The following is a 24771-nucleotide window of genomic DNA, read 5'->3' as shown; positions in this document are numbered from 1 at the left end:
TATTCACCTGTCTATGGGATCATTGCTTCATCCTCAAGCAAGTTGATTCTATTTAAAGTCATTCGAGACTTCGAAGATCCGCTCCCCGAATGACCAGGGGAGATCGCTTGGGCGGCTATCTAAATACTCTCGAACCTCAAATGTAAGTACTTAGGTACAATAACTACAGAGTACATCTCCTCTGGTCACTGACAGTAATAATAATACCTTAACAGTACTGATCTAGTGTGATCTTCTCCTGTTTTTCCAGGGTGAAGAATCCACCACACTTTGATCCCATTCACAGCTTATTAATGTAGGTAGATGTGATCCAAACTCTTGCCTTGAGATTTTCCAGTTATGCCATGTATCTTGAATTGATAAAAACTTCCTTACGTATGACATGACATGACACCGATCGTTCTCAGCAGTGGGGCAGTCCACCGACTCGAGACTTCTCCAATCGACTCTATTAAGATGTCTATCATGATCTCTATCTGTACTACACCATTTGGTTCACCCCATCATTCCGACAACAATCACTGTCTATGCTGCGTCCAGCGCAATTTCTAGACGCCTGCCAACAATGGCTGCACCCCTAGCACATATTCGCATGAATAATTGTTTACCAGGATCAGAGCGATCTCGGTGACAAAGCCAACGGCCCAGAAATGGAAATATGCTGGTTTACTCCAAACTTTCAAATAGACCCGAATGGCTGATCATGACAATAATCCGATATGATGATATCACAGAAAATAACGAGAAAGAAATTGAAGCCATCTTGGTGATCCACCCATCAAGTCCCTCCATCGATGGTGGTATGTTGATGGTTATCGTACAGTGCATCCCAATCCCTAACTCCAAGAGATTCCTACCCTGAAACCAAAGATCGAGTTCCGTCCCCATGGAAAATCCAGTGTACCACAGCGGCCTCCTCTGATGCATTCATTTCCCATTCCGCAGTTCTGTAGTCTTGCACACTGGGGAGCTCGTCTAACAACAAATATCGTTTTGACTGTATACGGTCATGGAGGAGTCGGCTCCCATCTAATAAGGCGCATAACCTCGACCGCGACCGCGACCGCCGCCGCGATAGCCTCCGCGAGGAGGGAACCCGCCGCGGTAGAATCCACGGCCGCCACGGAAGCCACCGCGTCCACGGCCTCGGCTGCTCATACCAGGCAGATTGGTCCGTTTGGGAACAACCTATTCATGATTGTTAGCTAACGTGCAAAAAATGTACAGAGGATAGCATATACGGAGGGAGACACTGACCTTCAAGTTGCGGCCACGGAATACACTCTCGTTCAGAACAAGGGCCTGGGCGACAAGACTAGGCTCCGCGAATTCTACGTAGGCGTACCTGTAGGAAGGATCAGCAGTCAGCAGCCATGATACATATTTTAGGAGTCGATATCCAGGAGAGAAGACAGCGACGCAGACAGCCGCCATCTTTCTTCGAAGAGATCGGCATAACGCACCCCTTGGGTTGGCCTGTGAATTTATCCAGAAGGATAGTAACGCGATTGATGGAGCCGCAGCTCTGGAAGTGCGCCTGGATTTCCTCGGGCGAAGCGCCGTAATCCACATTCCCAACGAAAATACTCCGAGCATCAATCTCCTCTTTGTCCTCGCGTAGACTCTCGGACTGTTGATCAAGGGTGGCTTGCATTTCCCGCAACTTTGCTGCTTCGGATTCCATCTCGGCTACCCGTCTCTTCATAGCCGCAATCTCTTCCTACATTTCGGGACGGCTGAATTAGTTACTCTGGGTGGCTTGAAAGAGACAAGGGCACCACATATGCGCAACGACGCCACGAGAATATAGACCATGTGAAGGGTAGCGTAGAAGTGGGATGTCGGTGTTAAAGCTCCATCTCCAGCTTCAGCTCCAGCTCGACTTACCTCATCGTCCCCTCCTTCCTCATGAGTCTCCAGACGCTCATCCTTAACCTCCTGCTCTTCTGTAGCCATATTGATTGGTTTGTAGCGGTAACCGATTTCCTCCGCCTCTGACAATGCGAAAAGTAAAAGTCGACAGCAATGACGATATTCCGCTTGTCAGGCCTAGTGACTGCAAGACGAAATTTGGAAGACAAAAGTATCTGACCAGAAATAGAGAACGAAAGAATTTAGAAGCACATGAGAGTCCTGGTCCTGTTAAAGAAAGCGCCTTTACACAACAACAGAATTGTTATAAAGGTCGTCAATAAAGTAGAGCAATAGACAACGAAAGTGATGTCTTCGTTGGTCGGCACCTGGGTTAATGCGACGCTTCTCTTTCCGGCTTAGCGGCATTTGCCATCTCAACATCAGCTCAAACAACCAACCTCAGCGACAGAGGCTCTGAACCTATACGGTTCGGAGGGGCCACTTGGAAATGTCTACAGAGCATGGAATATATGTGGCCACGACAATAACTGGCCCCTCCCCTTCGCCCTCCTGAGTCCTGAGTCACAGTCATGTTTATATATCTATCTTGTTCAGTTTCTATTATATAACTTGCATGTTTTGGCCTCCGATGAATTTCAACCGATCTGCGGATCAGAAGAGCATGTATAGATGTCAGATTTTGCAGGGGAATCCATCGCCTCTGGTGTACCAAGTCGCGTCAATCGGCAGTATCACTTGTAGTGAACAGATCGCAAGGTTCGACAGCCCTATGGACACCGTACTAGCAAACATAGAGTAATAAAAGAGCATATCTCGATGATTATTGGCTGAGGAATTTTCACGCTAGCTTCAGCATGAGAGGACAGAATATGAAGCGCTAGAGAGTCGACAGGGAAGCGGAACAAGGGCGTCGTAATCGGGGATGTCTATGGGATATATACAAGCGCATTAAGAAGAGAAGAGAAGAGAAGCATCGACTCATGAGGATGGGATATTGTTCTTGCGAAATGAAACCTTCTCGACCGCAACAGTCTCGACCCCATTCGCATCCGTCTTCAACTGGTAAACATACAACACCAACACGTCTCCTTGGATCTGCTCCTCATCAGTAATCGTCCGGTAGGTTCATACTTGGCGCAAACATATATGCAAGGTCGGGATACTTACATCCATCAAACAGAAGCTGGGTACGGGTTCTTCGCCTTCTGGCCAGTAACCCGTGCTCATAGCGCCTGTGGCACTTCCAGGATTCACAAAGAACCTGCCTTCCATTTCAAAGGCTTCGAAACGATGTGTGCCTCCCCACAGCAAGATATCTACGTCCATTTGGCGTGCTGCAATCAGGAGGGCATCGGCATCGCCCGGCGGAATGATGGTATGGCCATGAGTGAAGCCAATGCGGAGGCTACCGTGAGTCACCACCTTGGAGAGGGGCAGGTTGGGGGAATCGACATCGAAATCGCCTTTGACCAATTGTAAGTCGGGGGCAACCTGGCGCAGAAACTCAAAGGTTTCCCTATCGGTAAGGTTGCCTAGGCATAGGATCTGACCGATCTTCCCTGGGGTTAAGAGCTTCCGGAACTGCATTTGTGTCAATCAAGACAATGATCAAGTAGAGTGAAAGCGGGGTGGGTACCTTGGCTGGGAGATCCTATCCAGTAGCGACTGCAAGTAAGCACAATGCCCAATTGATCATGGGGGGAGGAATGAAGCCACTTACCGGAGCTCGATCAGGAATAAACAGGTCACCAATGACCAGGACCAGGCGGGATGTCATCCTGGTTTGAGGGGATTGCGGGGTTTCGAAGGGTTCAACGGCCCATTCCAAAACAAGAAAGAAATGTTGAGGACCTGCGATTGAGAGGACGAGAGAGTGGCTGAAGTTGGTTGGCTGTTATCGATGATGGGTTGTGTCAATAAGGATGGGGAGATCTAGATGAGATGGGCTGGGCAAAGTTAAGGTAAGCCTGTAAGCCTAAGGCAGGTACTTTCGCGGGGAAAGCTTGGATATGCGGCCAGCCCTTGACGCCTAGCGCCGATACCGCGCCTGGTCTCATTCCATTGTGCCTGGGTGCTTTTATACATACTATCCACAGGTAATGAATGGAATACGTGAGTAGATACCCAACTCGCGAGAGGTGTTTGTGATGAGCCTTGAATAATGACATCTATATATATCGATAGAAAGGTCTACAATCGAATACAACCCCTATTTGATGTGCCAATCGAAGCTTCCAAACTACTTCTTGGACTGTGGAATAGCAATGAACATACTATGTCTCAAGTGTCTCAACAGATTCTAATGCTCCATTCATCATCTCGTTATCCCGTATTTAAGAATAAACATCAAAATAAATTCATCTAGACTATCTACTTCATGCCAGGATGGGTCGCGGAGATAATCGCAGGACGGAAGGCTCCGCCCGATCATTCAGTCGAAACGCCTAATAATTTTACGGCCGATACGGAGTAAAGAAGGAGAAAGGTTTCATGGATGCTCAATAGTCCTCAGTGTGGAAAAAGGGCACACAGTTTCTGAATAAACCTTTTATATCCCTATATAATACTTGCGACTCAATCCCTTCAATTGCGGTCATAGTCGATCTACGTACTACCACACCCTGGTATACACATCGGCCAGATAGTAATAATACTTGGCCAGACGATTCTCCCACCCGGTGATCCCCGAACCCAAAAAAAGTCACAAGTTTCACGAGCTTGAGCTTGTGAAAGCCCCTCCATAACCGGTATCCTTTACCCCGCGGGCTCTCCCGTCGAGAGCCGAACGACATCGGAACCCTGGCGACCAAGCAGACGACGCAGCGCCTGAGCCTGATCTCCAGACATCTGGATCAGCGTCTCCCGCTGCCTGAGCTTAACACTCCCTTCTCGACCGAGAGACATTCACTCCAGCCAGACGACCTTGAATATAAGCCTCTTGATCGCACTTCTCTACCTTCCACTTCCCAGACACAACCGACTTCCTCGGCTGCCAGAATGTCGTCCCAAGCCCCTCACTCCACCCTGTTGATTCCAGGACCCATCGAGTTCGATGATGCTGTCCTTCAGTCCATGTCCCACTATGCGTGAGTACTTCCCCGAGTCTGCCTCCACCGAAGAGACACATGATCCTCATCATCGCTGTCAACCTCCTACTAAGACTGTCCCCACGATACTTCCAGTGAAAGCCATGTCAGCCCCGCCTTCGTTAAGGTTTTTGGAGAGACCTTGACCCTGGTTCGGAAACTCTTCCAGTCCACCAAGCCCTCCGCACAGCCCTTCGTCATCTCCGGCAGTGGCACACTCGGCTGGGATGTTGTGGCTTCGAACTTGATCGAGAAGGGCGAAAATGCGCTCGTCCTGCACACCGGATACTTTGCCGATTCCTTTGCTGCCTGCTTGGAGACATACGGCGCTCACGCGACACAGCTCAAGGCACCTATTGGCGACCGTCCGTCCTTTGAGCAGATCGAGCAAGCATTGAAGGAAAAGCCCTACAAGATAATCACTATTACCCACGTTGATACCTCCACCGGCGTGCTGAGCGACATCAAGCGCGTCACGGAAATTGTTCGCCGGGTTAGCCCCGACACCCTGGTGGTTGTTGATGGGGTTTGCAGTGTCGGATGCGAGGAGATTGCCTTTGACGAGTGGGACCTGGATGTGGTCCTGACTGCCAGTCAGAAGGCGATCGGCTGCCCTCCCGGTCTCAGCATCCTGATGCTCTCCGGCCGGGCCATCGACCGTTTCAAGTCCCGCAAGACCCCTCCCTCATCGTACTTTGCCTCGATCGCCAATTGGATGCCAATCATGCAAAACTACGAAAACAACAAGCCCTCCTACTTCGCCACTCCCCCCACTCAGCTCGTTCACGCTTTGCACACTTCTCTGTCTCAGATCACGGCACGCCCCATGGCTGAACGCTTTGCTATACACGCCCAGACCTCAGACCGCGTCAAGGCTGCCATTGCCGACCTCGGTCTGCGCCAATTGGCCTCCCAGCCGGAGAGCCAGGCTCACGCCATGACGGCCATCTACCTGCCCGACGGCCTGACTCCTGCAGACGTTCTTCCCAGTCTTTTGAAGCGCGGTGTCATCTTCGCAGCCGGCCTGCACAAGGAGATTGCCACCAGGTACATCCGATTCGGCCACATGGGTGTGAGTGTGACAGACCCTGCGCGCAACGATATTGACAAGGCCATCGTGGCGCTCAAGGAAGCTCTCACGGAGGCGAAACAGGCCAAGGGCTTGTAAACTACGGAGGAGGATACATCAGGTTCGATGTCACAGGTTCCTTCTTTGTCACCTATAGCATGAATATATGATCATTCAAGATTTGTCTACTCATAGATTACACACCATTATACTAAATCAAATGGAAAGGATGATATAGACAATCTTGGTACATTTAGGCCTTGTAGTGCTAGGTAATGATTGTTCTGAACCAGGTTATCAAGCGAATGCCGATAATACCAATACAGTGAATACTAGTTCCTTTCCTTGGGGTAAAGTACGTACGCGGTCTCTATAGTGACTTAAGTCCAGTCTTCCTGCGCCGAGGCAGCAACTGAGTTCCTCACTGCCGGTGCTACATATCGAAAATACCATTGTTGATATTTCTCGTCATCGAGACTTGGATCAGAACGCTGAACGACATGAACCGCAGGAAAGGAATCGAAATGCATACAAGACAAGTATAGAAAGAGAACGCAGGACAAATCAATTATTACAAGAAAGTAAACTTGGTCATAAGAAAGCACAACACAGGCAAGGGGGTATGAATAATGCTAGGCATTCATCATGGGCGTCGATAGAAATCGGCTCGCTTTACAGGAAAAATGAAAAACATGAGTAAGAATGCAGTATATCAGTGCCGGAGCTTTAGAATCATGTATAATTCTCATTTGCTCCGTTTTATTCCCGTGTCCAATTCTTCATCGCTGTTCCAGCTTATATTTCTCCTTCACCTCTCCGCAGTGCCAGAAATGCCCGCACATCGGTCACATACTGCAATGCTTCAAGCATAGGGATGAGATTGAGCAAACCGTTGTCTGTAGGATCATTGATCCAGCCCTCAATCGGTATAGCATTATCTAGACACAGTTAAGTCAGAATATGAAACAAACAAAAGACAGACGTTAAATATGGATTCCTCCGACGTACCTTCGTGAAAAAGGTAGCTCATGGGACTATTGTCCAGAATCATAACTTTGCTCAGGTCAGGCTCCACAGAACTGAGGTCCTTGATATACGCGCCATTGCGGAACGTGCAATGCTGGCGGTAATACCGTGCGTGGAAGTACTTGCGTTCCTGCTCGAGCCAGTCGATGACAGGATCCGCATATTCCTGGACGCTGGCGGTGAAAATAACCAGCTTATACCATTTGCATACTTTTCGTAAAAAGTCGTCGCAATTCGGCCGTTTATGAACGTAGTAGAGAATGGGATGTTGCGGCCCTAATGTAGTCGGTGACCCACCCGGAGTTAGAGCAGTAGTCATGGGAGTAGCAAGCTTGACTTCAACCATGTGGCCGCTGGACATGCGACCGCCTTTGGCTAGGGAGTGAATAAGAGTCTCATCTAAGTCCAGGACCAGTGTCTTTTGAGGGGCGCGTGAGTTTCGGGGAGCGGCAGTGTACGAAGGTAGACGAGCTGGAATCAGCGGCCGAGGAGGTACCGGTGAATGAGGATATTTGGTGACTTTATGAACGGAGGGCGACGTGGGTGATTTGAGAGTGTCTGGATTCACAGCACCTTGTCCTGCGGCCGCACCAGTTTCCGAAGTAGCACCGAGATCTGCGCTTTGCGTCCGGCGCTGCCTCTCCCGCTTCAGCGCACCTTCATTATGTAACTTAATACGGATGGAGCGGCGAGGGGTACCCTCTTCTTGAGTCGGATCCAGGGCTGTGGTTTTCGACTTCACGGGTCGAGCTCGAGTACTCGTGAGGCACTGGGTGCTCCGACGATCTCCTTCCGACTCTGACGTGCTCGATGCGATCGAATCTCGCGATACATGACTTCTCAGCTTTCTTGTGGATCCACTACGTCGTCTTGCACCGGTTGGTTTGGGTTCCTTCTTCGCCGAGGTTGACCTACGGGAAGCGGAAACGCTGGCCATTGACCGCCGCAGCTTTCGTACCGGGGCCATTGGGGAATATTGTCCATCATCGTCTCGAAAGCACTGAGCTAAAAACACGCCCGGAGCAGCCAGAGTTGATAAGATAAACTTGATCGTTTCCGCAATGGCGTCAAAGAAACGCTCTGCAATCAGCCCCAGGGTACTCCTCGTAGCAAGCGGTCCATCTCTCTGAATGCTCTGTATCAAAGGCGATTTCTCAGTCAAGGTATGTTCGGAGTAGTCTATGTCCGCTGAAGAAATTCCAGGAGCATTGTTATGGCTTTTCTCCAATACATCAGGCGAATGAAGATTGTCGTGACTATAAGACCGAAGCTTGGATCGATCCTCCGGGGGGGCCACGGGACCGATTTCTCCCTGCGAACGCGACCTTTGCCGGAGACGATTCGAATTGGATGTCTGGCCAATGACTCGGGAAGATAGGATATTCAACGAGTTCATCTTCCAACACGGCCCACGGGAGTCGGGGCTGGCGCAGTTATCTACAGGATACCGACGGCAAACTCAGCGACCTTTTGATTCCCCTTCACCTCATGGCTTCGCGACATGGCAACAAGAGGATGACATACGGCTTGTACTCACCTCAATGCGCCAGGCGACGACCCGTGCTTCGGAACCACTTCCACTTTTCCAATCTCAACAATGGGGGGTTTGAGAATGGTCAGATGACAAGCCGGAGCAGTCGATAAAGGGAACTACCTATTGGCTAGCAACTAGAAGAGGATGCGTTCAAGAAACCAGGAATATAGCGGAGAAAGGGTATCAGGAAGAAACAAGGGAGAAATGAAGAGAGGATTAGGATAAGACACGACTATATAATAGCAGATGGCGACGAGGATGTGGAGAGAGTCGTAGTAACAAGCAGTACTTTAGTTCGGAGTTCATAGTCGGAGTGACATTGGTTGGGCCGAGCGGCAGATCTGAGCGGAAAACCCTCTCAAAATACTCCGTAGGTAGATGTTACTATAGCATCCCACATTGTTCCCCTCATCGTCATTTTGAGCCAAGTCTCTGTTGAGCTTTTAACTTTAAGAGCTTATTACAAGGCTTGTCACTGGTAAGCGCCTTTTCTTTCTCATATCACTTCGCTCTTTGAGTGCGTTCCCTTGATTGCCCCTCTTAGAATATCTGTGTGCGACCCTAGTGACTCAATCCGCTAAGTACTGCCCAAGACACTATCAAGACACTAAAATTCGTCTGATTACCCATGCTCTGAGCAGTCTTGACTGTAACTCAACCGGGTCCTCCATACACAACCATGCCAACTACCTCCGCGGCCTTGACGCCTGGTCTGGCGTCTTTTCTCAAGTCTCTTAAGACCACTCCAATCGACACATCCATTGACAACCTGATATCGTGCGTTTCTGGAGTCTCATACCTTTTGCACAAGGAGCTACCGTTCTAACAGGAATATCAGGCTTCTCAAGCGGAGACAGATCCGTCATTCCAGATCATGCGCTACCGCGACCGCCTACCTTCTCCTTCGCGTCGTTTCAGCTTGCAGGACGACAGATGCAGCTAAGCTAATTGAACGGGTGCAGAGCGTGGGGAGGCGATTGGTGGCTGCTCAACCAAGAGAGATGGTGGTTGGAAACATCGTTCGCCGTGTACTTGGTCTCATTCGCGACGAAGCTGAGGACGAGAGAGATGGTGATTTCACTCTCAGTGATGCTGGATCCGAAGGTCAGCCTCAAACGCCTCGTGTTTCGGAAGGTCGGTAAAACGCCGTTCGCCATTCACTAGTAATCATCACTTTTATTTCTAACACTGCTTGATAGACCCATCCGATCCGTTGTCACTCCGCCACGAGGGCTCTGAGCGGTCGTCCTCAAGGCCGCCTTTCACTTCGCTGGCCACCACTCCAATCTCAATGTTCAATCTGCTCTCACATCCGGAACCTGAAACATCGCTCCCCGGTACTCCCGCATCGGCTTCTCCATCCGGTAGATTACTGGGACATGCTCCAACCAGGGATATTCGCGCCGAAGTCCTGGATGGAATTGGAGAGATCATCGACGAACTGGGACAGGTGGACGACCAGATTGCGGCCTATGCTCTGGACCACATCCACTCCAATGAAATAATCCTCACCCATACATCCTCCACAACCGTTCAGAAGTTCCTTCTCAAGGCCGCTGCAAAGCGCAAGTTCACCGTGATCCATGCTGAATCCTACCCCAACAACCATGAAGCGACGCACACCACCGTTAGCGGTGCCGCTTCCACTGATGAAGAAATTCTCAGCACCGATTCATTCCAGAAGCCGCTGATCGCCCTGGGTATTACAGTCATTCTAATCCCGGATTCGGCTGTCTTTGCTCTCATGTCCCGAGTCAACAAGGTTATTCTGGGCACGCACTCTGTCCTTGCCAACGGCGGGCTGGTGGCTGCTGCCGGGACCCGGGTCATTGCTCGTGCTGCCAAGGTGCACCAGACCCCTGTTGTTGTCGTCAGCGGTGTATATAAACTCAGTCCGGTGTATCCATTCGACTTCGAGTCGTTGATCGAATATGGAGATGCCAGCAAGGTCATCCCGTATGAGGACGGGGATTTGATGGACCAAGTTGATGTGCAGAACCCTCTGTACGACTATGTTCCTCCGGAACTTGTTGATCTTTATATTACAAATCTGTAAGTCACTTCCAGATTTGCTACAAGAAGCAGCACAACTGACATTAGTTTTTCCTGCAATAGCGGCGGCCATGCGCCATCTTATCTGTACCGGATCGTGTCAGACCACTACCGCAAGGAGGACATCAACTTCTAGATCCCTGTGGAGCGTGACAATGGTTCATCGATGGGGAGAAATACGGAGCTTGTGATTTATGGGGCCAAAAAGAGTAAATCACGCTTAATGATCACTTGAAAAGTCCTTGGTAACCAGAGGCGTTGGGAATAGAGACGGTCGATACCCCTGGAAAGGAATCTATAAAGCTTACCTGTAAACTCCAGTCTATAATAGCGTATCGAGGCCCATTTTATTGGACGAAACCGGAGCCACATAGGTCCAGGTTGAAGATCGACCATTCGATACCGCAATTGTTTAAAAACTACAAGAATGAGAGGCGGATCATAAAATCGTGGTGGGAAACCGGGCAAAGCAGATATTGTTTGAACATTTGACATCCCGGGCCCTTCCCAAAGAAATAAAAAATCATGGCGCCATGTTTTATGAGTATCTCAATCATAGTGACTGCAATGGATTTGCAGGGTCATCCGTCCCGAACCATAATTTTCCAGACCATAGACCATATGTTCCCAGGCTTCGATGGAATGGGGCCCTTTCCTGGCAACCAATCTCCCACGGCATCGTCCATTTTCCTTCGTACAAGTTGTTTACGAACGGGGCTTCTCCTTCTTCTCCTTCCACAAAGCAAGCAGACCGACACCAGAGACCTTGACGACCTTGAAACGAACACCGGGAATATCACCCTTGGCCTTGCCCTTACGACCGAAACCAGCAAGGAGAACCTCGTCGTTCTCGTCGATGAAGTTCAAGCAACCGTCGTTGGGGACTGCAGAGATCGTCGAGTCAGCATTTGGACACGTATCACAGCAGTTTTTCTGTTTCTCCTCCATGCGTCCCCATCCAAAGCCGATCCTGGACTACCCCAATCCGTTGTGCCATCCATCAAATAATCCATCTCTTCCATCCCAAGTAGTCCATCAAATGTGCATAATAAATAGAAAAGGGTTACCCACCGAAAGCGGTGACCTTCTTGCCGTTCTTAATCAGCTGGACCTTGACACACTTCCGAATGGCAGAGTTGGGCTGCTTGGCCTCAACTCCGACCTTTTCGAGGACGATGCCCTTGGCGTGGGAGGCACCACCGAAGGGAGAGGACTTGAAAGCAGTACCGAGAAGGCGCTTCTTGTAGTGCAAGTCGGCCCAGCGCTGCTCACGGCGGTGGTTGGAGAGCTTGCGCGCGGCATTCAAACCACGGGGCTTTCCCTTACCCATCTTGGCGTATTATGTTCGAAGGACGGTCAACTGTAGAGAAAGAGAGGTTCTGTGTTAGAAAAACTTCTTTGTGCGGACGGTCGTGGGCTTGATATTGCGAGGGGAGTCGGTATCGGATTGTTATGAGAAATGGATGTGTGCGTCGAAGAAACAATTTGATCGCAAGACAAAGTTTTCCTGCAAAGATCCAGAAGACCGAAAAAGGGGACAAGATCATACGTACCGACTAGAAACAAAAGTTGTCGCCAAAAGGCCTGATGGGATGGTTGTCGAAAGTCGAAGGTCGAATGTTCCTTCACTGCCGGCGGTCTCGTCGGGGCGAAAATGTTCTCCTGTGCGCCTTCGCCCTAAACGGCCCGCTAAGCGAGGCCCCGGAGCGGAGAAACGATGGCCGTCGGTTATCGATAAGCGATAAGCATCCGGAGATGCTCTCATCTTTACTGACTGATAACAGACTACTACAAAGTACCTCCGTACTGAATACAAGAATACTAATTAACCATTACATTATTAGTGGGGAGGAGATGCACCTTTTTGTCCAAGCGATTACATTACAGCAATAGCATGGACGCCGCTCCAAAGTTAGAAAACTTACGGAAGATAAGCTCCCAGCGTCTTCCGCCCCCTGTTCTCTTTCAGGGTCCCCCTTCGCATAATGCATCTAATCTCTCTTTAAACCCACCCCTGCCAGCTGTATCTTCGCCAGGGGGAAGCCAGACGGTTCCTTTGCAACGCAGTCGCCCTTCCCGAGCCCAGGGCTCTTTTGACGCGACTTCCTTATCGCCATTTGTTTCTCGCACTCAATCTAGAGGTGAAGTCGATCGATCCGAAGCCATATGGCAGGAGATGCAAAATGCCCTATCGGAAGTCGAGCTCAGCGCAGTGACCAGCGAGCATGTATTCGGGGAGAGACACTCAGAGGCACTAGAAGATCTCCGTATGAAGCAACTGAAACTCGCCCAAGCCTGGGCCCGCAGTGAGGCCGACGAGGTAGTCGATGCTGCCAAGGGCTTGGAGTCCAAAGGGAAATCTTCTTCGCGACGAGGGTCGCAAAACGTTGGGCCCACTGGCGAAAGAGTTCCAATGGATGCCTCCGTTCATAGGAATATGGACGAGGAAACAGAAAGAGACATTTTGTTAGCCCGAGAAAGGCGAGAGGCCAACGATCGGTACTTCGATCGGGTCAAGAATGGTGTCTTGGAAGTGGTTGCCAAACTTGAAGAAGTTGCACAGGCTATGCGCGCAGTTGAGAGGGAGAGCAAAGACATCTGGAGCGATAATGAGAGCATTGATACGACACATTCGGCGGCAAGCACCAGTTGAAAGATTCTCTCAGTGGTGGTGGCAGATCTAATTTGAGCGTCAAAGCAACCTTTTGTACGGTGTTTCCATTGTCTTCAGTGGTCACTGCCTTACAAGGTCAGCAGTAGGTCCAGTAACTGGAGGATGATGGCCTTTCGAGAGTACATCGCCGATCCGTCGTCTCTCGCCGAGCTATCGTGAAGAGTACAGGCGGACGCTAGTCAGGTTGACCCGCGCATTGACTATGAGGCCGCCTGTAGGGAAGGCATAGCAGTCCCTTCGCTCGGTTCAGGAAAGGAATATCTCTTATTGCACAATGGGTCATATTTAGGTACTGGATATACAGGCCAGGGAGCGAAATTCACAAGCTAACGCGTGAATCGGTAAGCCAAGTACAACAGGGTAGAAAACCCGGAATTATAGAATGCAATCACGGTTCTTAGAGAAAATCCAAGGGTATCTGGTCCTAGCTGCTTGCCTGTAGAAAGCAGCACCGATAAACTTGTACAGAATAGCAAGCCTTTTATTCCTTCTTCATAAGCCTCATCGCAGCCTTCCATCCTGCGATTGCAGCATCTCTCGCGTCCTCCCACCGACTCTCATATGCCCTTCTAGCCAGTGTCTCCACCTCCTCATTCCAGCGATGCTTAAGAAAGTCCTTTAAGGTAGGCTGTTGTTGCGACCTCTCCAGGTCAAGCTGCGGCGGGTCCTTCGGCGCTAGACGGCGGTCATATGCGCCAATTGGTGATGCAATCCAATTTAGCGATCTAGTTTGCTCACGGATAATATGACTCTGCTCGACGCGATTGGCTCGGTGAACTTGAATTGTTAGGTATAAGACCGTGGAGGTCAACGCAAACCCGCTGAGCTGCGCTCTTGTCAGTATCCTGTAGACTGTTGATCTTTCGGTCGCGCACGATGAGGAATACTTACAAATCCAGCAAAGAAGCCCATAATGTAGCTCTTTTTCTCTCTGTCAGATCACATAGAATCACCAAGTTGACTTGAAATTAGGTGGGGGAGGGTCACACCACCAGTGGCTGTCCAAGGAAGAAGGGAGCCGTGATGTCGGCTGTAATCAGAACAGCTGGACAGTCGTTATGTCGGTCGGTATGAGGTATAGATGTCAATTAGAAGCTATGTATGCAGAATAAGAAGCAATTTCAAAAGATAGATTCTTTCATGGATCCTAGATCATCATGCAATTTCCTCTGCTCTATGCGGACAAGATGGGGATCGAATGCGTGACTCCGATTGGCCGCAGCGTGCCAAAATGAATCTTTCCATCCGCCATCACAGACCAGCGTCGAGCGTCTCATAGAAAAGCACAACTACTGCGTCTTCATCTCTCTACCCGTCCCATCGCTAATCAGCCGGTTGCTGCCACCATTCGAAACGCAACCGAATATCGATATTATAACCTGCTCATTTCCTCTTGTGCTCGAATCCAGGGCAATCCAACGACAAAAAGAGACTACCGAAACCAGGACCATACCGATTTCCCAACACAGCTGTCACCATGGCCGGTGGTGCTGCTAAGTACCGTCATCTCAGCCGCAAGTCGTCGCATCGACAGGCCCTGCTCCGAAACTTAGTCACATCGCTTTTCAAGCACGAGTCTATCACAACAACCTGGGCCAAAGCGAAAGAGGCTCAACGGCTGGCCGAGAAACTAATAACCCTGGGCAAGAAGAATACGGAGGCTAGTCGAAGAAGAGCGTTGTCTGTTTTCTATGTATGTGCTCCTACTGACTCTTTCTGCCAATCTGGTCAAAAAGTCCTCTGGGAAGACCGATCATTGGCCTTCGTTCCCCTCGCCTGAGGGACCACAAAACCGTTTCTCCCGAAGACTCTGACTAACAGCCGTGACTAACTTCATCGTCAGACACCCCATGAAATCCTTCCCAAACTATTTGGGACACTCCGCGAGCGCTACGCCGAACGTCCTGGTGGCTACACACGAGTTCTGCGGGTCGAGCCTAAGAAAGATGATCAAGCCCCTAGCGCCATTCTCGAGCTTGTCGATGGACCGAAGGATATGCGATTTGCCATGACAGCCCGGACCGTTGCGAGACAGCGAGCACAGGGCCTCGAGACTCTCAACGAGCTAACAACCCTGAATGTCCACAAAGTGACAAGGTTCCGGAAAGGCGGTGTCGAAGACCTCGAAAAGGCGATCAAGCGGTTAGAAATCGAACAGAAGAAAGCCCCTACGACGCATAAAGGCGAAAAAGAGGTGGAGTCTAAGCAATAGACCCTGTCGCCGGACCAGTTCCAATGGCCAAGAGAGGAATTGCTCAGGTACAAGGGCTTAGTTTGGTCATCGGTACTTCTCTCTATCGATCTTGGTGCGTTCGGAACTGCTCTGTGATCATTATTGTATTTGTAGTTATAGTTTGTGTCCTTCAAATGATGCCCTTTTTTGCCTGGCATCGACTGGAACAGAAGGCCTGTATGTTTGGGAGTGATTCCCATTTTTACGAAAGTGCTTAGGTCAGTATTGATCTCACGTAATCTACTAGAAGTCACTCTCGTCATTTTCTTTTGCTATACTGGTGCAATGATCACAAAGAACGCTTGACTGATCAATTTCGGTTGAGAGAGGGATGGCTATTCGGTGCGCAGAGGCGTCGCTACAATCATAGTGAACCCATTGGTTTTAACACTCTTTTCCATTTGGTAGCGCCATGGTTTATGTCTCTGGGAAAGTATTTTCATCTTCTTTTTGTCAAAAATTGAAATGGACGATACTATCAATAGCCGAAATATGGCAAATCAGCCCTTCTCAGCCAGTCCGTCCACGAGACAGGTGTATGAAGCCAACTATTTGCGTACTCATAGCGAGACTCCATCTCCTCTCCTTTTATGTTGTTGATCTGAACGAGCAAACTTTCTCTCAGCCTATTTCACACTATTATTTGCCAGAGACAACACAGATTCAACAGGTTGAACGATGCACCAGCATGCAACCAAATCGTCGGGCGGCAGAATTAGTTCACCTTGGGAAGACTTGTCCCTCCTGAAACGACAAGAGGTCCATTCTTGGAGTTGGTCAGTATGTTGGAATTGTAAGAGTGCGATGGGGCAGGAGTGATTCGATGCTTCAACTCGAAATCAGAGGGGATTTCGGACGGGGGTGGTTTTGGAGGCAAATGAGAAGGCGTTCCCCATTTTGCGATGGAATCTCTGCTACTGGGAGGACCACCGCGCGTCACGACTTGCGCCATTGCACTTCCCTCTTGAGCCTTCTTATTCGGCTCTTGATATCCATTCCACTGAGTCTGAATACCAGGCTGCACGGGAGGATACGAGTTCATATTGTGTTGGCTGGTCTTGCTCGGGTGACGAGCCAAAGAAGTCCCACCAGGCACAAATGAGCGTGTCTGCGGATTGAATGGGGATCTTGCAAAACTGCCTGGAAGAGGGTGCGAGTTTGGATGAGCTTGCATGGCTGTGTTTAGTGATTGTTGCCCTGGATATTGAGCATAGGGATAAGTCGGATTAGGCGACAGCGAGGGATAATTCGGCCAATGAGCGGTGGGATGGGTGCGATGTGTAGGCTGATAGCCCGCAGCATACGGGGCCGAGGACCAAGTCGACGGCATCTGTGCATATTGTGGCATGGTGTAGTTGTTCAGCGCAGGTGATGACTTCGTCGACGATTGCTGGGTGACCATCACCGGTGATTGATTCATAGATGTGTATCCTGGATAAGGAGATTGTTGGGGTACAGCGCCGCTCTGCCATGAACCAGTTGATGTCATCTGTGGAGAGACAGGTATTGAGTATTGAGGTAAGGGATTCAAATTGACGTGGTTGGAGTACATGGCACTGTTTGGAGCACCCTGAGCATAACCCGGAGGAGACATCCCGGGCCCTACCATATATGGTGCTTGGTTAGAAAATGATGAATCATTCAGTGCCACATTATAGGGAACTGTGCCATTGTTATAGTGGATTCCCGGGTAGTAGGCATTGAATTGAGAGCGGGCTTCAAAACTGTCGTCATGTGGAGTCTTCTGTCGGTGTGTTTTCTTGCGTCCACTTGTCGAGCTCGAGCGTGACATACTCGTCCCCTGGTCACTGATATCGGAGGATTTCGTCTCAGGGAAGTCGCGAAAAATCCGCTCTCTTGCTTCCTGGTATTTAGCTTCTCGCTCTTCTCGTGTTAAGGCCATCCTATCTTTGGCAGGAGTGGCCCCAGCTGAAGAACCACGCTCGCCGTCGTTGCCGCTGTCGCCTACCTCGGATGTGGTCTTTGAAGGCACCGAAGAACTTGCTGCAGTACTTCCTTCGGTGGAAGGCCGATCCCCGTCATTCCGGCGCATGATTTTCATGGCTGGGACTGCTGGTGGTGGGGTGGTATGAGTGGCAGCATGTAAAACGGAGAGCGGAGTCGGTCTAATTAGTCAGAACGAAGTCTCAAATTGGTAAAAGAAAATCAAGGAAACGCAGGATTACATACAATCGGCAAAAGGGTGTCCTATGGAGACGGACCGACGTAACGTTGTTATCCACGAAATGGGTCAAATGATAGTAATCACCCAACTTGTGCGCGAGTAGCCTTCCGAAGGCATTCGAAGGTGGGAGCTCCAGAGATTGCTCCCTATATCAGAACGTCAGATGCCGAAACGAACAGCGCAACAAGCCGTCCACTTACTTCGAATTTTGAATGAAATTGCGGACTTTCTCCTCCAGCTGAAGAATCAGTAGGCGGTCCTTTGGAGATTTCATCGCCTCAAGCAGCTTTTCGTCCGGTTCGAGAGGGAAACCATTCAAACTGTGTTCAACTGAGAAGCCTTCTGCACTACTAGGCAGGACAAAATTATGAGCGACGGAGTCCGCGTGAATTACACCATCCCGTCGCTGGCCACCATCAGGAAGTACAACTGGCCGGGGCCTTTGACTACTCAGGTCTCGCGGATGATCCCTGTATATGCGGACACCAGATTCGGATCCCGTAAGTGAGTTCGCTGCTCCCGATGCTGGCCCAGAAAGTGACTCTTCCTCATCAACAGCCTGTACACTGGCACTGTCGTCGGGTCGCAGTGAATCTTTTTCATCCATTGCGAAAGTGGTAACTGACGCCATGCTTTTTGAATCGAAACTCGTCTGTTTCGTTGAGGATGTTGAGAGATGCGTACGCGCATCGTCAAAGGACGCCTCGCGTTTGAGAGCTCCGTGTCCATTGACTTCTGTATTAAAGCCGGGGCTCTGTCTGTCGCTAGTGTCTGTTATATGGACGTCCTGTACAGCTCGCGCTAGACTGTCTGGACATGCAAGCCTTTCCGCGTTTTGTGCATCATTTCGTTCACCAGATCCGAGCTCTTCTGGTTTCGATGGCGGAGCCATTGCGGCTATCTATTATAATCATTTAAGAAACTGAGGCCATCAAATACGCCGTGACGCCTTCACCTGGATCAGGACATACCTTGGCAAAAGACAGGCGATGCTCAGCCTCTGTAGAATTTTCCGAGGCCATGACCATGCCAAAAATCCTCAAACTAGCCAGAAACTCCTTCTTTCGAAAGGTCTTCCTTCGGCGTGCGCTTCAAACAAGTACAGTTGTACTGATTTGGGAAAGACTCCGGGGGAAAAGGCTGCGTATGCTGCGAGTTCTGCTCGATTTTTAACAGGACGAAACCGAATTTCGAATTGAGAAGAAGCCACTCAGAAATCCCACTTCACACAAGCCCAAAAAGAATGACGACATATCTCTGAAAAGGGAAGTTCGCCATATGGAAAGCTGTTCAACGTCAGATCTATTGCGTGCATAATGAGCTGTGCCCTGGAAATGATCGACTCTGAAAGAAGGGAAAGCGAGGCAAAGAGGAACGGCCAGGATTATCGACTGTTCTTACACGATGGTCAAAACGACTGTTTCATGATTTTTCTGGTATAATATTTCGGCAAATGGAGACACAACTTCTCCCACCACGGGTATCTAAAAACCCAGTCCAACCTAGATCGGAGCGGGTCAAAGAGCGGTCTGTTACCCTGCTAATAAAGATGAAGGGTCATAAAAAGCCCAGATAGCCGATGGAGTCTGGAAGGTGAATAGGTTGAATTCTTTTCGTCCTTTGGGCTGAGAAGGAACGGGGCAGGCGATGATCAGGTTGGGATTCGCTTGGCTCCTCTTTCAGTGGTGCGCTTAGCCGCGCGTGTATAAGTCGCCGTGGCCCACTTGTCTGGCAGGTCCGCTTGAATAGCCGCGGAGAATCGCGATTGCGGTGTTCGAAAAATTGGGCTTCGTCAATAAGTGTTGAATGGCTGAATACTTTTTTTAAGCACTTTTTGCGGCATCTGCAAGATTGTATGTCTCGCATTGGTATAATTATTATTTTTCCGATTTTTTTTTGGGTTCGGCATATCATTTGATTTAGATGAATCGATACCGGAACGCACCAGGCATCAGAGGCCCTACCAAGGCGACTGCCAGTACTCTTTGTCAGAAATGCTTGAAACGAGATAAGTACAGAGATTTCGTGGTTATTATACCTTTGACTGACTCATTTGTACGACACTACAGTTATGAATGCACGGTGTCTGCACAGGAACGGCCATATACAACTCGACCTTCTCGCACACAACAACTGCAAAACCCCAATCTGCGACCGAAACTGACGACTGATGTTCCAAACGAACTGTTAGGGTCGTAAGTTGGTGCATGAGTTATTGGGAGTGGAATTCTAGCTGACGCCGGTTGTAGGAGAGGTGTCGCCGATGAGATATTAGCAAGACGAGGAGAGGAACGAGGTCGCAAGAGGGAGCTAGGAGATTCAGATCCGTTTAATGACAGTCATCATGCAGCGAAGCGGAGTAGATCAGAGTCATCTCATTCAATGTCGTCCGTTTCAACGATATCGACCAGTCGATCGCATTCAGTTTCACCGCCACGACATGAACTTTATACTGAAAGTAGGGGGCGAGACCGAGCACAATCAATGTCGTCGCCTCAACCACAATCAAGAAAGAGGCGATACAGTGTCTCATTATCCTATCATACTGACTCTTCATTCTCTTCCGGTGGGCGACAGCGCTCTCGGTCGAGGGAATGGGAGACAGACAGAAACACAAGACGAAGACGTCGGGAATCTAGCCCTGAAGAGCGTGGTCGACCTAGGAACATTTCTGAAGACGGCAGCCGGAGGGGTAGGACACGAAGCTTAAGTATGGATCAGAGTCGAATTGCCAAAGAAAGGCTGTCGGCGACTCCAGATACAGTGAAGGGACGGCACCATCCAACAAGAGAGTCAAGGGGAAACCTGAGCCGGTCGAGGCATCTGGACCGCCAGCGCGATCATGCCTTCAGCAGACCTACATCCGGTTCAGCGCGAAAGGAAAGGAGCCTCAGTCCTTACAGTAAGCGTCTAGCGCTGACTCAGGCCATGAACATGGAACGCTGAGTCCAAATCAATTTAGTCGAGTAAAGCAGAGTCTGGAGATTTTCCTCTCGGCCGCTTGACCGAATTGAAAATGTTGTGCTTTCTTAACCCCAGCCAGTAATGTACCATAGTAATACAGAAGAGCATTCTCGCATTAACATCCATGCAACAAAATGCAGATGACCGCTAACGCCTGTTTCTGACCGTCCCGGGTCCCAGCTCCGCAGCGCCAAAGGTGTTGTATGATAAAAAGCATGTAAGGCAATAGATCAACCTGTGTGAATTCTCATGGGTATCATGAATCCTCGTCCATCTCCCGTCTTTCTTCTTCCTCTTCCCTCTCGCGGACATGAATTCCTTCCACAAGCATGTCTCCTTCGATGCCTACCTCCTCCCCCTGCTCATCTTCGTTGCGCGTCGCTCCCTGAGCCTTGGCTGCTCGTTGCGCATTCTCCATGCGCTGTCGAACCAGTCTCGCAATTGCATTTTCCGTCCTCACATTAAGAATTTTCATTTTCTCATCAAGGTCACGCTTTAGGTCCCAATTAGGCTTCTTTGGCTGCAACTTGAACAGGTCGATCGGTTGGTCCTTCTCCTCATCCTTCTTCGCCTGCTCCGCCGTAGCCTTCGCTATCTCAGCAGCTTGCGCTTCGAGCGTCTTCGCTCCTTCTGTTGGCGCTTGATCGAACCCCAGTTTGGGGCCTCGAGTTTCTGCATCGAAATTACGTCCGGACAGGTATTTTCTTGTGACATCCGGAGCGGCATCCTCAGGCTCATGGTCTCCAGCACGCGCCTCTGTGAGTGTCTCCGGTTCCGGTTGCTTTCTCTTTAGAGCTGCAAGCTTCGCAAGACGGGCTTTGCGTTCTGTTGCCGCCGCATCAAGAGAGGTGTGATTCAGCGACATTGTGTTAGAGGAAAAGAAGTAGAAGAAAGGCGATGGAAAGTAGAATTCCAGGGCTCCGAGAAGTACCGTTGGCTTCGATTATAAAAGTAACAAGTTCGCTTAGTATTGCCCCCAAGGCGCGACTTTGCGACCAAAAAAAAGGTCTCTGAGTTTTTGGTACAAGTAGTGAGGTACTACCCGATCGCTTTCTGTGGTGTTGATAACATCCATACGATTTATCGGCAGTGGTGCGCCACAAATTTTCACTAGCCACATCCGCGTCGGATCAAAATTGGCGGGCATTTTCTGCGGGTTGAACCATCCAATGCAATGGTCTATGAAACTGTCACTCTCCGACTCTTCGCCGTCCTCATAACCTCTTGGATTCGCTACTATCCTGTTCGGAATCATTTTTCAATGTACGCGATCAAGAAGTACTGAATGTCATTTTGTCCGCAGCGTCTCCTTCGTTCCCGCTTCAGCGCTGGACTGCCATCCTGGGATCCGCACCACAGATGGTATCAACCAGGGACGGGCATTCGAGGCTCGAGAGCGTCATATTCCAGTAATGATGCGTCGAATACGAGATCTCAGCTCCCTCCCGCCGTTGATACAGCTATTATCCGTACAACCACCCCCTATACTATTCCGGAAGATCCTGGTCGGAAAAATGTACTTCGGAGATTATCCTCTACAACGTCTACCGTCGATAAGAGTTCCAGCCACGAATCACCCTCCAGGGTTTATTCAATTGAGTCGCAATCGTCCACAGTGCTTGAGGGCCCTTCTCCCAGTGCTGAACAGGAGCTAGTTGCTCCTAATCAAGATGGAAGATATACGGGCCGACGACCGAGATTTTTAAGCTCCAAACGCCTGCTTTCGATTCCAGGACGGAGTAGTATCTTCGCCTCAGGTCCGGCACCAGCCATAATCTACAAAACCAAGGTCATGGTTAGGGGTCAGCCCAGAGATAGACAGAGAGTTCTCCGTCCTAAAACTGTGGCTCTGGAGAAGCGCATCAGATCTCAGACCTTCTTTCACGAAGGGGCGAATATACGCACATGGAGAATTGCACAAAGCGATCTGTACAGGTCAAAATTCTACGGAAGAGAGATCCGAAATGACTTCTTGAGAGACTTGAAGCTGAACACCGTCGAGCTGGACCTGCTAGAGAAACTCAAAACTGATAGCCAGGGCAGTTTCCGTGAGACTTGGGAGGCGTTAAGCAAGAGGGACAAAGCCCTCCATTGGCATAGTCTATCCTTATGGTTATTGAAGGAGTCTCCAGAGCTTGCCTTAGAATTCTTGGCTGTGACCACTCATGGCAAGGAGAGGCCTGTCTTTGTGATGGTCGCAGATGCCTTCCTTTTCTTGGACTCTTTCTACTATCACAGGCTCAAGGACTGGAGAAAAGGGCCGCACACATATCAATCTGTCTTCAATGCTGCCTTAGGGCCCCGCAATTGGCCAATTCTCTTTTTGCCGCAGAAAATCGTTCGACTTTATGTGAAGCGCGCCGATCGTGATGCAATCTACTATGCTTATAAACTTGTGTGTGAGCGCAAGATTCATACAAAAGCGGAGACCCATCTTTGTTTCATGTGGCGATTTATCGAATTCAAGGACGTCAATAAGGCACTTGACGTTCTTGATAACGTGCGGCGAATGAAACAGGTTGAGTTTGAGATGGATTCTCAGAGCGTGATGCGCCACTGCTGCAAGCTTCTCACGCTTGATTCGGTTCAAGAAGGGCCAGAAGGGCGAAATTTCTACATTCTTCCCAAATTACTCAAAATGGGTGTTCGGCCAGATCGGGATATGATGAACGTCGTTTTGTCCAACGCCTTCAAAACAGGTGACGAGCAGTTGGGGCTCGATATGCTGGAGTATATGAAAAATAATGGCCTTGAACCAGACTCTTACACCCATTTAATCCTCCTCAATGATGCTGTTGCGCGAGGGAATCGAGACCGCGTTAGTTCATTGATTCGGGAGATCGAATCTAACGAGGAGCTACTGAAGAATCCTTGGATCTCGAGTAAGATCTTTCATGCTCATTTCGTTTTCACTGCGAAGCATATAAATCCAGATGACGACCCGGATGCCGTGTTCTACTCCATGCTGGAGATGTATAACAAGTTACATGATATTACTCCTTTGAAGGAGCTTTCTATCTTACCACCTGAATATACGCCCCCACCAGGAGGTGACAATACGCCACCGACCACGATCGCTTTATTTCTCATGATTGCAACATATCTACGCTGTCGAAGGCGTGTCTCTATTGCTCAGCGCCTTTATACGAACTTTCGCTCCCTGGTGCTGCAGGGACACCCTACAATTGCTCCTTTGGCAGCAACGGATCACGTTTACAACGAGTTCCTTGTGGCGTTTCGGGACAATCCTCGGGGTTTACGGCCAGCTATGCGAGTAGTTGAAGACATGCTGCAGACATCTGCCCTAACAAGCAATACCCGGGGGATGCGCGAACAAACAAGTAGTCATGTCATGCCTTCTGTTCGAACATGGACAATCTTGATGAGTTGCTTTATCTTCAACAAACAACCGCACGCTGCAGAGAGGGTGAAGGAGATGATGGCTGAACATAATGTTGAGTTCAATAAGGTCACCTGGAACATTATCATCAGTGGTCACGCCTGCAAGCAAAGAGTTTTTGACCTTGCCCAGACAATCAAAGCTATGGAGGACGCGGGATACGTCATTGACTCCTACAACATGAAGGCTCTTCGTTACCTTCGAGACCCTGAACGACTTTGGGTGGCTCTGGAAGAGTTGGACAAGCTCTCACAACCTTCTCTCGCCACATTGGCCGACACTAAACTCGCACCTCCAAAGAGCGACAAAAAGACAAGGGACGAGCTTTTGGATCAAGGGCTCCAACGGTTGAGGGAGAAACTAAAGCCTAAATTATGAAGATACCCCTACATCTTTCGACGTCTTTCTTCTCAATATTTATGGTTATTGCATCAGAAGCGCGGGTTCTGGAAAACTGGATGACTTCCAAGGGCAGGGAGTCACTGCTAAAGCATGGGTGTTTCTATCGGTATATAGAGCGTTCCTACAAATTTCTTGTAAATTATCACCCCGATGTATGTACATTAAAAATAATCATGACAAACTCCCTACGCATAATATTCCATATCCCGGTAAGAGGGGAGAAATGAATGAACGCCGACAACTCAGGAAAGCCACGGGATTTAAAATCATG

At 49.6% G+C, this 24771-nt stretch overlaps 13 protein-coding genes across 13 annotated transcripts; 6 read left to right on the top strand and 7 right to left on the bottom strand.

Moving 5' to 3' along the window:
• Positions 1 to 16: 16 nt before the first annotated feature.
• Positions 17 to 2228, bottom strand: AFUA_1G09490 (polyadenylate-binding protein). Its single transcript, XM_077803883.1, has 4 exons — positions 1888 to 2228; positions 1464 to 1720; positions 1258 to 1345; positions 17 to 1188 (listed from the first exon to the last, which is right to left on the bottom strand). Exons 1-4 carry the CDS (start codon positions 1954 to 1956, stop codon positions 1030 to 1032), a joined length of 573 nt encoding a protein of 190 aa, XP_077660053.1. The 5' UTR covers positions 1957 to 2228; the 3' UTR covers positions 17 to 1029.
• Positions 2229 to 2344: 116 nt separating this feature from the next.
• On the bottom strand, positions 2345 to 3843 carry AFUA_1G09480 (vacuolar protein sorting-associated protein 29). The gene is made up of 4 exons (XM_077803882.1): positions 3596 to 3843; positions 3512 to 3526; positions 3043 to 3456; positions 2345 to 2970 (listed from the first exon to the last, which is right to left on the bottom strand). The coding sequence occupies exons 1-4, from the start codon at positions 3650 to 3652 to the stop codon at positions 2854 to 2856; spliced, it is 603 nt and encodes a 200-aa protein (XP_077660052.1). The 5' UTR covers positions 3653 to 3843; the 3' UTR covers positions 2345 to 2853.
• Positions 3844 to 4307: 464 nt separating this feature from the next.
• Positions 4308 to 6324, top strand: AFUA_1G09470 (alanine--glyoxylate transaminase). Its single transcript, XM_747221.2, has 2 exons — positions 4308 to 4961; positions 5058 to 6324. Exons 1-2 carry the CDS (start codon positions 4873 to 4875, stop codon positions 6127 to 6129), a joined length of 1161 nt encoding a protein of 386 aa, XP_752314.1. The 5' UTR covers positions 4308 to 4872; the 3' UTR covers positions 6130 to 6324.
• Positions 6325 to 6415: 91 nt separating this feature from the next.
• nemA (Nem1-Spo7 phosphatase catalytic subunit NEM1) lies at positions 6416 to 8909 on the bottom strand. The gene is made up of 3 exons (XM_747220.2): positions 8594 to 8909; positions 7039 to 8493; positions 6416 to 6968 (listed from the first exon to the last, which is right to left on the bottom strand). The coding sequence occupies exons 2-3, from the start codon at positions 8450 to 8452 to the stop codon at positions 6826 to 6828; spliced, it is 1557 nt and encodes a 518-aa protein (XP_752313.1). The 5' UTR covers positions 8453 to 8493; positions 8594 to 8909; the 3' UTR covers positions 6416 to 6825.
• A 274-nt stretch (positions 8910 to 9183) lies between these two features.
• On the top strand, positions 9184 to 10778 carry AFUA_1G09450 (translation initiation factor eIF2B subunit beta; the record flags this gene model as incomplete). The annotated part of the gene is made up of 4 exons (XM_747219.2): positions 9184 to 9367; positions 9429 to 9724; positions 9790 to 10642; positions 10706 to 10778. The coding sequence occupies exons 1-4, from the start codon at positions 9270 to 9272 to the stop codon at positions 10776 to 10778; spliced, it is 1320 nt and encodes a 439-aa protein (XP_752312.1). The 5' UTR covers positions 9184 to 9269.
• Positions 10779 to 11347: 569 nt separating this feature from the next.
• Positions 11348 to 11972, bottom strand: rps23 (40S ribosomal protein uS12; the record flags this gene model as incomplete). The annotated part of the gene is made up of 2 exons (XM_747218.1): positions 11348 to 11526; positions 11714 to 11972. The coding sequence occupies 2 exons, from the start codon at positions 11970 to 11972 to the stop codon at positions 11348 to 11350; spliced, it is 438 nt and encodes a 145-aa protein (XP_752311.1).
• A 564-nt stretch (positions 11973 to 12536) lies between these two features.
• Positions 12537 to 13295, top strand: AFUA_1G09430 (DUF5315 domain-containing protein; the record flags this gene model as incomplete). The annotated part of the gene is made up of 1 exon (XM_747217.1): positions 12537 to 13295. The coding sequence occupies one exon, from the start codon at positions 12537 to 12539 to the stop codon at positions 13293 to 13295; it is 759 nt and encodes a 252-aa protein (XP_752310.1).
• A 502-nt stretch (positions 13296 to 13797) lies between these two features.
• Positions 13798 to 14511, bottom strand: AFUA_1G09420 (MICOS complex subunit Mic12 family protein; the record flags this gene model as incomplete). Its single annotated transcript, XM_747216.2, has 2 exons — positions 14208 to 14511; positions 13798 to 14142 (listed from the first exon to the last, which is right to left on the bottom strand). Exons 1-2 carry the CDS (start codon positions 14226 to 14228, stop codon positions 13798 to 13800), a joined length of 366 nt encoding a protein of 121 aa, XP_752309.1. The 5' UTR covers positions 14229 to 14511.
• A 282-nt stretch (positions 14512 to 14793) lies between these two features.
• Positions 14794 to 15528, top strand: AFUA_1G09410 (mitochondrial 54S ribosomal protein bL17m; the record flags this gene model as incomplete). Its single annotated transcript, XM_747215.1, has 2 exons — positions 14794 to 15009; positions 15160 to 15528. 2 exons carry the CDS (start codon positions 14794 to 14796, stop codon positions 15526 to 15528), a joined length of 585 nt encoding a protein of 194 aa, XP_752308.1.
• Positions 15529 to 15754: 226 nt separating this feature from the next.
• AFUA_1G09400 (putative R3H domain protein) lies at positions 15755 to 19371 on the bottom strand. Its single transcript, XM_747214.2, has 5 exons — positions 19136 to 19371; positions 18706 to 19020; positions 17935 to 18635; positions 17740 to 17880; positions 15755 to 17675 (listed from the first exon to the last, which is right to left on the bottom strand). Exons 2-5 carry the CDS (start codon positions 18760 to 18762, stop codon positions 16265 to 16267), a joined length of 2310 nt encoding a protein of 769 aa, XP_752307.1. The 5' UTR covers positions 18763 to 19020; positions 19136 to 19371; the 3' UTR covers positions 15755 to 16264.
• A 286-nt stretch (positions 19372 to 19657) lies between these two features.
• Positions 19658 to 20680, top strand: AFUA_1G09390 (zinc finger CCHC-type containing 10; the record flags this gene model as incomplete). The annotated part of the gene is made up of 3 exons (XM_077803881.1): positions 19658 to 19742; positions 19794 to 19929; positions 19984 to 20680. The coding sequence occupies 3 exons, from the start codon at positions 19658 to 19660 to the stop codon at positions 20678 to 20680; spliced, it is 918 nt and encodes a 305-aa protein (XP_077660051.1).
• A 274-nt stretch (positions 20681 to 20954) lies between these two features.
• On the bottom strand, positions 20955 to 21563 carry AFUA_1G09380 (CCDC12/cwf18 family protein; the record flags this gene model as incomplete). Its single annotated transcript, XM_747212.1, has 1 exon — positions 20955 to 21563. The coding sequence occupies one exon, from the start codon at positions 21561 to 21563 to the stop codon at positions 20955 to 20957; it is 609 nt and encodes a 202-aa protein (XP_752305.1).
• Positions 21564 to 21983: 420 nt separating this feature from the next.
• Positions 21984 to 24476, top strand: AFUA_1G09370 (pentatricopeptide repeat protein; the record flags this gene model as incomplete). Its single annotated transcript, XM_747211.1, has 1 exon — positions 21984 to 24476. One exon carries the CDS (start codon positions 21984 to 21986, stop codon positions 24474 to 24476), a length of 2493 nt encoding a protein of 830 aa, XP_752304.1.
• Positions 24477 to 24771: the final 295 nt, after the last annotated feature.

Source organism: Aspergillus fumigatus, chromosome 1 (genome assembly GCF_000002655.1).
Source record: "Aspergillus fumigatus Af293 chromosome 1, whole genome shotgun sequence".
NCBI classification, from domain to species: Eukaryota; Fungi; Ascomycota; class Eurotiomycetes; order Eurotiales; family Aspergillaceae; genus Aspergillus; species Aspergillus fumigatus.
The sequence above is the reverse complement of the archived record's forward strand: the minus strand, read 5'-3'. Positions and strand labels throughout refer to the sequence as shown.

Excerpts from the sequence above, each read along its gene's own strand:
- AFUA_1G09490 (XM_077803883.1), bottom strand. The coding sequence starts at position 1,956 with ATGGCTACAGAAGAGCAGGAGGTTAAGGATGAGCGTCTGGAGACTCAT. Across the intron at positions 1,346-1,463 it reads TTCACAGGCCAACCCAAGGG|GTACGCCTACGTAGAATTCG; the intron begins GTGCGTTATGCC and ends TCCTTCCTACAG. Across the intron at positions 1,189-1,257 it reads TCCGTGGCCGCAACTTGAAG|GTTGTTCCCAAACGGACCAA; the intron begins GTCAGTGTCTCC and ends AATCATGAATAG.
- AFUA_1G09480 (XM_077803882.1), bottom strand. The coding sequence starts at position 3,652 with ATGACATCCCGCCTGGTCCTGGTCATTGGTGACCTGTTTATTCCTGAT. Across the intron at positions 2,971-3,042 it reads CCAGCTTCTGTTTGATGGAT|ATCCAAGGAGACGTGTTGGT; the intron begins GTAAGTATCCCG and ends GATGAGGAGCAG.
- AFUA_1G09470 (XM_747221.2), top strand. The coding sequence starts at position 4,873 with ATGTCGTCCCAAGCCCCTCACTCCACCCTGTTGATTCCAGGACCCATC. Across the intron at positions 4,962-5,057 it reads CAGTCCATGTCCCACTATGC|TGAAAGCCATGTCAGCCCCG; the intron begins GTGAGTACTTCC and ends CGATACTTCCAG.
- nemA (XM_747220.2), bottom strand. The coding sequence starts at position 8,452 with ATGAACTCGTTGAATATCCTATCTTCCCGAGTCATTGGCCAGACATCC. Across the intron at positions 6,969-7,038 it reads GAGCTACCTTTTTCACGAAG|ATAATGCTATACCGATTGAG; the intron begins GTACGTCGGAGG and ends AACTGTGTCTAG.
- AFUA_1G09400 (XM_747214.2), bottom strand. The coding sequence starts at position 18,762 with ATGGTCATGGCCTCGGAAAATTCTACAGAGGCTGAGCATCGCCTGTCT. Across the intron at positions 17,881-17,934 it reads AATTTCATTCAAAATTCGAA|GGAGCAATCTCTGGAGCTCC; the intron begins GTAAGTGGACGG and ends GTTCTGATATAG. Across the intron at positions 17,676-17,739 it reads AGGACACCCTTTTGCCGATT|ACCGACTCCGCTCTCCGTTT; the intron begins GTATGTAATCCT and ends CTGACTAATTAG.